Source organism: Sminthopsis crassicaudata, chromosome 6 (assembly GCF_048593235.1).
Source record: "Sminthopsis crassicaudata isolate SCR6 chromosome 6, ASM4859323v1, whole genome shotgun sequence".
NCBI classification, from domain to species: domain Eukaryota; kingdom Metazoa; phylum Chordata; class Mammalia; order Dasyuromorphia; family Dasyuridae; genus Sminthopsis; species Sminthopsis crassicaudata.
This window is the reverse complement of record NC_133622.1, coordinates 191232120-191244129: the sequence shown is the minus strand read 5'-3', so window position 1 is coordinate 191244129 and position 12010 is coordinate 191232120. Positions and strand designations below refer to the sequence as shown.

Genomic DNA, 12010 nt, shown 5'->3' with positions numbered 1-12010 from the left:
TGTTTTATGTGTTATCTGGCCCTATATAAGCCAGTTGTAATGAGGACTTCACCTCAGAGTATTCATCTATAAAATGAAAATGAGTATATTCCTACTATTTACCTCATAGTCTTCTTGTTGTTTACTTACTTTGTAAATCTGAGACATAAGATGTAAATTCTTTTAATGAAATTATATTCAGTATTCCCATATCCGTAGTCCTGCACTGTGTCAAGATATGGAAGTATACTATGTCATTTTCTTGAGCCCTTTTTGACCATTATAATTAAAATTTAGTTTTTGTATTTGTTCCACTTAACAGTTGTTGGGTATACCATTAAAAAAAAATTCTACCTATTTTATCTTGGAATAGTTTACTCTTTCCATTCTTCTCTGAATTCTTCATACTCATAGTTTAACCCTATATTACTTTTCTACTTAAGGCACAGTAATAGTCCCTTGCACTAATATATCCAATGGTGGGCATATATTTTGTTCCAGTTCTTAGATACCACAGAAAGTGCTGCCACAAATACTGAGGAGCATATTGGACCTGTGATTGGAATATATGCCTAATAGTGAGATCCCTGGGTCATTCTTTTTTAACCATGATTCCAAATTGGACAAAAACTATGATGTCCACAGTGGACAAAATTCCATCTTCATCAACAGGGTTTTAGTGTTAATCGTCTTTTTTTGCATTTTAGTCAGATTTTTGTATAATTAAACATTGAATTTTTGCTATGTATACCCATGAATTAATTTGTTTTACTTAGAAAATTTTTCTTGGCATCTGTTTTTCAAAAACTTCATCATATTGACATTTTTGTCTGGCTTTTAAAATATCTAATAGTACATGATGCATTGATTTTTTTTAAAAAAATGAGTTTGTATAGTTGTGATGACAAGGAGCAAGTGTTATATGTCAATTGTATTTCTGATGCCCAGTCTAGCTCTTGTTCTTTGTTCTAACACTGTAGGCAGTTGAATCAATTCAAGCTGAAGATGAGAGTGCCAAGTTGTGCAAACGCAGAATTGAACACCTTAAAGAGCATAGCAGTGATCAGCCAGCAGCTGCCAACATGTGGAAAAAAAAACGCATGGATCGCATGATGGTGGAGCATCTTTTGCGCTGTGGCTACTACAACACAGCAGTCAAACTCGCTAGGCAAAGTGGCATTGAGGTAAGTGCATTTTCCTAAATAGGATTTGGAGAAATGATCATTTCTTCAAATTGGTGATGTTCCATTAGTTAAAAACTTCTTAAATGGTAAATCATAGCCCCATTTTATTTAACTGAATGTGAGGGTTGCAGAAAGTATCAACTATTTGGGAAGATTTAATTCTTTATATAAAAATAAATATACACATCAATATCATTAATCTTTAATAAAGACATGTTTACCAAAATAAATTAAATTATATGTGTATCAAACAATTTTTTATAATTTGTTATTGTAAATGTTTGATTTGTATACATATTTTATATATCCATATTCCCGACATCACTTAAAACTTTTTGGGATGAAAAGGTGTCACTAGTAGAAAAAAGTTTTAAGAAGCCTTGCATTAGTTAATGTGTCTAGATTATTTGGAAAAAAAACATGGTCATTAAATCTACATCTTTCCCAGAGCCCCCAAGAGATTCAGCTGTTAATAGATACAAACTCTGTTCTGCTTATTTCCTAGCAGAGGAACTACAGAGTTTAGTCAGCTGCTGAACAAGGGACCAAAACGGTCAAGGTGCCTTATTTTGATAGAGTGCATCAGCATAAATGGAAGAGTAGTTGTTAATGGGACATTTTGATGTCAAGAAATATAAACAAGGAAAATTTTAGTTCAGTTCTATGTTAACAGATAGCAAGAAGATGGAGAATTTGGATTGAAGTCTTAATTTTCGTTATGCGACATTTATTTAAATTTCTATCTTTGTCTTAGCTTTTTGGCCAATCCTTTTCTTGGAAGATTGGATTATTTTGATTTAGAATAGACTGAATACATTTAAATGAATTTTATTGACTAATTTGAGGGAAGTGTGAAAGAATTAAATTATTCATTTTTCTAAAGCTCTCTTTTCTTTTTGCTCATGAGTACTTTTTTTTTTTAATATAGTAAAACTTTTTATCAAAATATTGCATTAAAGGAGCAAAGATATACAACTACAAATTTAGTGGATTTTCTACCCATGTTGAAAATTTTTATATTTTCTTTCATAGTATTTGTAATTAGGTGATTAATTAATAGTGAAGGAATATCTTTTATATGTATTATGTATATATTTATCAGTGAACTTTTCTCTCCTGCTTTTTTGAAGATTAAGAGTATGTGATTGGAGAGAATTGTAGAAGATTTTTTTCCCATTCCAACATCTGCATTTATTTTATTTCCTCTTTCAACTAAGTTGGTCAGAAGAGTATTACAATAAAAAGGTTTTAAGTTTTGTTAAGAATTTTATCCATTGAGGTATGATTTATGTTTTGATGTCTGATTTAAAAATATAATTTGAAAAGGAGTACATTTTTGTAGATGAAAGATCTGTGTAACAAAAAATGAACTTTAGCATCATCTCTTTTTCTTTTTTGCTGAGACAATTTGGATTACCTCACTTGCCAGGGTCACACAGCTAGGAAGTATTAAGTGTCTGAGGTCAGATTTGAACTCAGGTCCTCTTGACTTCAGGGTTGTGCTCACCATCCCTATTTCTTTAGGCTACCTGATGTAAGAAGAACATACCTTAAGATATGCTGTACTGGAGCATATACAATCAATATAGCTTTCTGTCTTTCTCAGGACATTATTACTGTCTATGACATATCTCTTAAAATTAGGAATGAGCTCCATGCCCACCACCATCATTACCATAATAGTAATCCTCATGATGATGAACTTCCTTTATTATTGCATTGTGAATTTGCCCATGACCATTTCAGAACCCTTCTTCAAATATTCATCAATTGGCAAGCATGTAATTTTAGGATTGGAAATCATTTTATCCATCATCTGATTCAAGTCTTTCATTTTACAAATAAGAAAACTGAGACCTAAGGAAAAGGGAGGTGAACTGATTGCTCAGGATCAAAGCCAGACCTGAAATCTAGTTTTACTGATTCCCAAAGAGATATGGGTTTTCCTATTATACCACACTAACATTAATACTCTTATCATATTTTGGGAATAAGTTATATAGATTAACTGAAGAAGTGTTTGGTTATATGTGTATCCTCTGTTAACTAGAGTTCAATGAACTATTGAACATGTTTATGTGTGTGTGTATATATGTAGGCATGTATATGTCTTGTTTCTGTATCTCTGTCTCTTTCTGTATATATATGTGTATATATATGTGTGTGTGTGTGTGTATGTATACACACATTTTTATATGTACATATATACAACTTAATATATGTACATCTTTATATACACAAAATTCTCTAAAATAGTACAATAAGAATCTTATCCTATTCATATATTATGTCATTTTAAAAATTTACTTTTAAAGAATTTTTTGTGCTAAATAATTTGCAAACAATTTTTCCCCTAAATAAAGATTTTCAGTGGCTGTGTAGCTTAGTTTGCTTCCATATAGTGACCATCAGTACTAAGACAACTAAGTGTCAGAGTGGAAGTATCACTGGAGTCAGGAAGACCTGAGTTCAAATCTAGCTTTAAGACTCTAACCAATTGTGTTATCCTGGGCAAACCACTTAACTTTTGTCTTCATTAGTTTTCTCATTTATCAACTGGAGTAATAATAATATCTACTTTGTGACAACCAAAATAAGAAAATATTTATAAAGTGCTTTGTAAACCTTATAATATTATTTAAATACTAGATAGTCTTATTACTTATATCCTAGCTTAGAATCTCAATTGAAAGGAATCTTGATTAGGTCATGCAGTTCTTTCTTCAGAGTGAAATTCTTGTTATCATTTTCGGGGAAATTGAAGCCTTGTCTTCTGGAAAAATTGTGGTAGAGACTTGTGTTATTTAGGTTCTTAACTGAGGTTTGCAAGCCCTCTGTCTTTATTGGCTTCCCTTTTCTCTGTTTAACAGCAGCATGTTTTCATGTTACTCATGAATTCTGCTTTAGTTATAACTTAGTCCCAATCCTACCATGCATAACCCCAAAAGGAAATCATTCAAGGGCAACATACGTGAAAGCAATTTCATATATTGATAGTGTAGCCAAACGCTTTTAAACTAAAAAGACATAAAACTATTTTAGAAACAAAACAAATAATTCATTTATTTCCTTCTTCTGTGACAGCCATTTAAGAGGTATATTAAGAATGGTATAATTGAAGAATATTTTCTTATAGACTTGTAAGTTATTGCCACTGAGGACTGACACAGCCTTTTTTTTTTTTTTTTTTTTTTTTTGCAGCTTTGCAATGTTAACTATAATATCTTAACGTGTGTATACTAAAGCTGGTGAAAGGAGGAGGCTTAATCTAACCTGCCAGCATACCCTGCCAATATAGAGGAGAGATGTTCTTTTAATCAAATTGAAAAGCATTGATTTTTCTTTTTTTTCCTCATGAACACAGATGACTATTATTAGGAAGATAATAGAAGTGATCTTGCAGTGCTTAGAACACTGCAATCAAATGCCTTTTTGGTGCAGCTTCCTAATTTCCCACTTCTGGTTGTTGCATAGATTATGTTCAGTGAGTTTACAAGTTATTTTTAGATTAAAATATTTTGAATCAATCGTTATCTGATTACTGCCCTCCTGTCTTTTAATTATATAATTCCTAAATCTTTATTGGGAAGGGAGAAAATTCTGTTTCTTTATACTAGAGTAAAATTAAAACAAAGTTGTATTTTAATAATTTCTGAAAGTTCACAATTAAAATTAAGCTTTCTAGACTAACAAGACTTTCTTTATATGAATCTGAAATGGTTTTTTCCAAAGACCATGCTAAGAATAAGATCCTAAGCAGCCAAAGACATCACTGAGAATATTACCTATTCTTACTTGACATCTGCCTCTTATCAATCTTGGTTAGACTAGATTAAAAGGATCTAATATACATTGACATTTTCAATTCAACTTGTATTATTAGTGTTTACAATTTCAAAATACTCTTCTAGGTACTGGGATAGAGAATCTAAAAACAACTCTTGCCTTCAAGAAGTTTACAGTCTAGTGAGGAGAAAGTAATATTAAGTATGTATGCTATAAGGGGAATATAGGATTTAAAATGGTAGAAGAGAGAGGAGGGAAGGGAGAGAAATGCCTAGACATACTTATTGAATGCAAAGAAAAAAACAGAATCTATTGTACTTAAAACTTAGCCAAGCCTGAAATCTTTTAGCTCTCTTCTATTATAGCTATATTAAATGTGTTCCTGCCTTAGAATTATCAAGCAGTGGTTAAATTCTATTTGGTATACCTTATTTAAAAATATCTATTAAAAAACCTTTTTAATACTGTATGAGGATGTATTCTGATGGAAGTGGAAATCTTCAACATAAAGAAGATCCAACTCACTTCCAGTTGATCAATGATGGACAGAGGTAGCTACACCCAGAGAAGAAACACTGGGAGGGGAATGAAAATTGTTAGCACTAATATCTGTCTGCCCAGGTTGCATGTACCTTCGGATTCTAATGTTTATTGTGCAACAAGAAAATGATATTCACACACATGTATTGTATCTAGACTATATTGTAACACATGTAAAATGTATGGTATTGCCTGTCGTCGGGGGGAGGGAATAGAGGGAGGGGGGGTAATTTGGAAAAATGAATACAAGGGATAATATTATAAAATATATATATATATAATAAAAAAATGTGTATTAAAAAAAAAAAACCTTTTTAAAAATTGTGCTTATAAGTTCAGCTGAGCTACATGAAACAATGTGTTCCCTGAGAATTACTTGAAATAATGATGCAAAAATGTGGCAAAATTTGGTCCATGGGAAGTTTATTTAAATAATGAAAATGTGGATGTAACTCTTCATAAATATTATTGCATTGGAACTGATGATAATTATGATGTATTAAAAGAGATAATTTCTATAATTATCTTATTAACCATGCAATAATATAATTAACAAAAGTGGTCAGTGACATTCTCAAATACCAGATAGTCCTCATGCATTCCACTCAATACTTATATGTTCTTGGAAGAGTGGATGTTTATGAGGGTGGTAGTCAACTCTGGTTAACAATTAATGACAGGAATGAAAAGTGGGATTCTTCTAATGAGGGACTGGAGGATATGTCTCTGATTACTCAGTTTTGGTCAAAGAGGCATTTATACCTCTATCACCCCATCTAGGGTAGATAAAAGAGAGAATCAATTTTTCTCCAGCAAGCCAAAAATCCATCAAATCACCTAAACCAAAATTTCATCATTCCTCAACAGATCTGAGTTTTTCATCTCATATCAGCCCTATACTTCAAAGGCTTCTTGAAAAACTCACAGGACTGATTTCTGAATGAGGAAGTAGAAAAGGGAAAAATTTTAGTCTTAATTCAATAATTTGTTATTAATGTAAGAGAGAAATAATCATTTCTCTCATAATTGAGGCCAAAGTACTATAGATTTCTACATTTTACTGATAAGAAACCTGAACCTCAAAGAGATAGAGTCATTCTTGTATCATGGAGCTAGGATTGGCCATGCTATGTCTTGACACTAAGGCCATTCCTCTTTTTACTTCACAATGGGGCTTCCTCTTACATATATTATCTTATTTCATCATAGTAGCAGTCTTATGAAATCTCCTGCAAATAACACAGTTTCGTTAATTGGAAGGGCAGACTTTTTTTTTTTCCATATTAAGTATATCAATCTATTTTGTTTTCACTTAAGTCACCAATAATGCCACCCTCTCCCCCCCCAAAAAAAATACTCTGAAAATAGTTGAACAATATTAACTAATTGTGCTTTGTACCAAAAGTGATATTTGCTGTCTGTTTTTATGTCCGAGTGTTTAAGAGACAGGAAGGATATATCCTTTAACTTTGATAGTATGCTACCAATATAGATATCAGAAATAGCACCCTACTTTTATTTTTTTTTATAAATTTTATATATTTGCCTCTCAATGTGAATGAAACATTGTGGATAAACATTCACTTTGATGATGTTTAGCACCAAATGATAAGGTTGGGGTAGCAATTCCTAGTTTTAAATATGAGATACAACTTACATGTGAAGAATTCACAATGGCATTTTCTTTGCCAAAAGGTACCTTTATTTACTAGAAGAAGTTATGGAAAAAATGAAGAGGTAAAATATACACCAGGAAGTGGTAAATATGAAACAGATTTAGGAGAACATAAAAGTTATCAAGGAAAGGGGTTTTAACAATTAACATTGATAAAGACAAATTCCCCAGTGGAACTCACAGTTAACTAGGAGAAAGGGAATACTTAATGAGGAAGTATGCCATTAACTGGCAGGCTAAATCTGTATAGAAGAATTTAGCAGACTAGCCCCAAATTGGGGTTAGCAAGTGAAGGGGATTGATTAGTGGGTTAACCCCAAGTGATTTAGCACCCTAAAAGACTTAGCTATATAAGGAGAAATATAGCAGGCGTGGGAAAGTGAGGAGAGATACCATGATGCTGCTGGTTAACCCCTAAAAGGAATTTGGCAAAGTTGGCTTAGGCATTTTAGGATTTAATAGGGGGAATTTAACCTTGGATTTGACATCATAACTTGGCTTTCTGATTGAATACAATAAGTTAGGGTTTCCCAAAAACTTCCACTAGAATGGGATTATAAGGCTGGACTGACCCCCATGAGTGCCCTTTCCTGCTTGCTTCAGTATTATAATCTTTCTTTGTCAAGGCTGCCTAGTTTCCTAGGACTTCATCATCTCTACCTATGTAGACTTTTTGGTCATATATATATAAAAAATAAAGAGTTCAGAGTTGGAATCATCACAATATCAATTACAGTAATAAAAGTTAACATTTGTAAAGCTATTTAAGATTGCTGAATATTACAGATCTATCTCACTTGATACTTGGGACCAATCACTCAGTCATTATGCATTTATTAAGTGCCTAATATCTACCAGACATTGCACTAAGCACTGGGAGTACAAAAAGAGGCAAAAGTCAAGGAGCTCACAATCTAATAGGCAAAGCAACATGCAAACAAAACTGTATATAGATTAGTGTGAAAGTTTGATAGGGATTTAGATTACACAGAATTATGAAAATTAAATTGGAGGAATACAGTTAAAAGAAATTTAAATTAGAAAAATAAAATTGAAACCTAAGGAATGGAGGCTAGGACTGGGAACAAGGAAATAAATTAAAAAATAACAAGCAAATCAATCTTTCTAAAGTGCATTGTGATCCCTGCTCCCTTTCCCTTTCAGTAAACCCTAGTTGCTCCCTTTTAACTTCTGGATCAAAGTAGAATTCTTTAGCATTCAGAGCTCTTCCTACCTTGTGCCCTTCCTTCCTTTCCAGTCTTCTTCTGTCTTACTTCCCTCATTCAATCTCTAAACTTCAGAATTTTTCACTTGGCTGTCTCCCATGCCTGAAATTCTTTTGCTTTTCATCTCCACCTTCTGATTTCCTTCAAGTGTCAAATAAAATTACACTAAGGGAAGTCCTTCCTAATTTCCCCTTAATGCTAGTTCTTGCCCTCTAAAGTTTATCCTAAATACATCTTCTTTGTATCTACCTGGTTGTTTTTATGTTATTTCCCTCTTTAGTCAGAGCTTTTGGAGAGAAGACATTGTCTTTTTGCTTCCTATATATCTATAGCACTTAGTTTGGGTCTTGGCACTAGAAGATGCTTTATAGAAGGCACTAGAAGTGTCTTTGTTCACTGACTTATGTACCCAACATGGGGCTCGAATCTACAACCCTGAGATTGAGTTGGTCACAGGGTGGTCAGAAAAAGTGATACAAGAACACTCTCAAGTCTTAAGAACTTTAGAATCAATTCTATGACATGGAAGACCCTGGCACAAGATGGCCCAGCACGCTATGCCCTCCTCAGAGAAGGGGCTGTACTCTGTAAGCACAGCAGAATTGAATTAGGCCAAAAGAAACCTATGATGTACAAAATTAGAGAAGTTTCCCCAAATGTTCATAGGGACCGTTTGTATCTGACCTGTGGCAGAGCATTTCAAGCTCATATTGGTCTGATCAGCCACAGTCAAATATACTGTAACTTGGACAAAGGACAACAAGGCAACCAGTCGTTCAGTGACTGTGAACCATGAATTGTGTCACTTCTCAGTTAATTCCCTATATTCTTCTTTTTTCATTATTAAGTTTTATTTTAAATTTATGTAATAAAACAAGAATTTCCATAACATAGTACAGTAAAAAAGATGATTCCACATGAAACTATGCATAACTTGCTATTCCTTTCAAATATAAAACAAAATTACCATGTACATTTTTTTCCTTTCATCCTCCCATCCCCCATGTTACTCTTTCATCATCAACAGAATTGAGCCTTTTAGTTCTGGGTCTTTTTTCTGTGCTTGAAAAGATCTGTGATTACACAGGTGGGACTATGCCCTGCTGTTTTTTTTTTTTTTTTTTTTTTCTTCCCCTGTATAAACTAGTTCTATACTTTGGTAGAGGAGTTCAGGAATTGTGGCTACATATGGTGACAGCACGTTACCCTTTGAGGGTGAGCCTATCTATCTGTAGCTGAGTTATGCTCTCAAGTTTACTCTTCTACTTTGGAAGAAGCTACCAGTTTGGGACTTCATGAATATAGGATGAAGGACCAAGGTTAATTTCATTTCTATAAAATTTATATGTGTGAAAGATCAAAAATCTGCTACTAAAAGCACGTTAGCATGACAAATTGAAGAAGAAAGTAGTCTTTTTGCCTGTTTCATGTTAATTATTAAATGTGTGATTAGTATTTACTTCATAAATATTGACTTGGGAAAATAGGCATTGTATTCAGGATTCCTTTATTACAAACAGGACTGGCTTTTGCTACTAATTCACTTTCTTATGGCCACAGCTGAATCACTTTAGTGCTGGGTTTCATGGAAATTATTTCCTTAGACTCCAAGTGTAGGTTTGTTTTTCCTCATTAAAGAAGTCAGTATTTTTTTAGCTTCTTATTGTATTAGCCAATCAACAATATCTCTTATGTGCCAGACTCTGAGCTAAGGCACAGGGGAAACAGGTACCTAGAATGAAACAATCTCTACCCACAAGTAGTTTATGTTTTAATGAAAACATTTCCATCTTCAGAAAATAGCTGTGCAATTGTTTTTGGTAAGTGATTTTAAGATGAAATAAACATTTCTATTCAATATATCATTTTCTATAGTTAGCTTCTAGATACTACTATCTAGTTTTCCCAAAGTAAGATTGCTTTAAATATGGAATAGTTGGATTTGACCTTGACCTCTATTTTTTTGTTTATGTCAGAAAAATTCTGATTATGTTTTTAGAAGTTTCTTCCTCAGATAGCAAATGGATGGAAGGTATTTATCTGTACCATCCATACCATATATCTGTAGTACAATTTCTAATCAGAATGAATCTGACATTTTGAAGTATCTCTAATACATTTTTATATTTGCCTACACTTTGGAATGAACTTCAAAAGTTTTGTCTCAGTAGAAAATATCAATTATACTCAGTTTGCAGATTGAAGTAACTAAATAAAAGGGAATAAATAGCAGCTGTCTGTGTTTCAAGATTTTTGTCACAATAGTACTATAGGGTACATAGTATAGATATTTCATTCATTTTTCAGATGGAGAAACTGAGGTTGAAATGTGAATAAATCATGAAGTAGGCACTTAAATCCCTATTTAAATGATCTAATAAGTAAGCAATTTAAAATAGTGTGTAAGAAGACATACTTTTGCTAGGCATTAATTATTTTTTTAGCAATTAAGCAGGCAATCAGAGTGTTAAGCATATAATAAGTGCAGATTATTGCTAGGCACTTGGAGATTTGTTTTTATTATATAAAGATGCATTTCTCTCCCATACTTAGCATTGTATATGCCATAAGCTTTTCACGTTCTGGTTCTTCACCACCTGAGCACATTCCGAATGCCCCTTTTTTAAATAAGTGAGGAATTACTAGCCAATTATTTGCATGTACTCTTAATGTATTTGCTAACTTCCTTCATAATCATTACTGGCAAAAATTTTAGCTTATCCAATTAGAGGCTTTCTCTTTCTGTTTTCTTAAATGACAAGTTCTAAAAGACCATCTTTATTTAATTTCATTTGGTTTATATCTCATCTTGTATAATATCACAGTTATACACAAATAAGTACCTGTTTTCAGAAACTTGTGATCCAGTCGGCAAGATAAAATTCATACAAACAAATGCAACACATTTGCAACAAGTAATTATGCAAGGCAATGTGTGATGAAATTCTAGAGCAACTTCAGAGTAAGACTGTATTAGTAAACAGGACACGAGGCATTTTGGTAAATGTATTTGATGTCCACGATAGTATTTTATGGCAATTTCCAAGTGACTGGCTTTCCTGTCTTCTCTGTTGTACTTACTTATTCAACTTAACTACTTACCACGGGAAGCCTTTTTGGTCAATACAAGACCACCTCGACATAGCACATTATGTAGAATAGTCACTGAATATAGGGCAACCCCTAATTATCCTGTAAGGCTTTAGCAGTGAAAAGAAAACATATGCCAGTGGGTAAACAATACCAGAAAAGCCCCATCCTCCCAGCACTTCTAGTGTATCCTCCCTCATAAAGAACATACTTTTTTTCTCATCTGCTCTCATTGCCATTGTATACTCAGTATATTTTTAATTGTTAGTATATATCTTTATATGTATTTTATCTCTTTTGAGTCTAGACTCTAAATTCCTTGAGAATATGGAGCACATCTTTGTATCAATTCTAGCACAATAATCTTTGGCACTTAATATTTGATTGAATGCCTGCTGCTGCCATGTACATTTTAAAAGATAGAGTAACTTCCATGAACTTTAATTTTCTCTGAACTTCCTCTCCTAATTGGGCATAACCTCCTTTCTTAGACATTGAGATTAGCATTATCTGATGCAGGAATGTTGCTC

At 32.9% G+C, this 12010-nt stretch overlaps 1 protein-coding gene across 4 annotated transcripts in view; it reads left to right on the top strand.

Moving 5' to 3' along the window:
• The window catches only part of MAEA (macrophage erythroblast attacher, E3 ubiquitin ligase), a 134865-nt gene that overhangs the window by 31600 nt on the left and 91255 nt on the right, over positions 1 to 12010 (top strand). For all 4 annotated transcript variants that reach the window (XM_074272676.1, XM_074272675.1, XM_074272678.1 and 1 more), the window contains exon 3: positions 960 to 1163. In XM_074272676.1, the coding sequence (XP_074128777.1) occupies positions 960 to 1163 (204 nt within the window). The remainder of the gene's footprint in view (positions 1 to 959; positions 1164 to 12010) is intronic.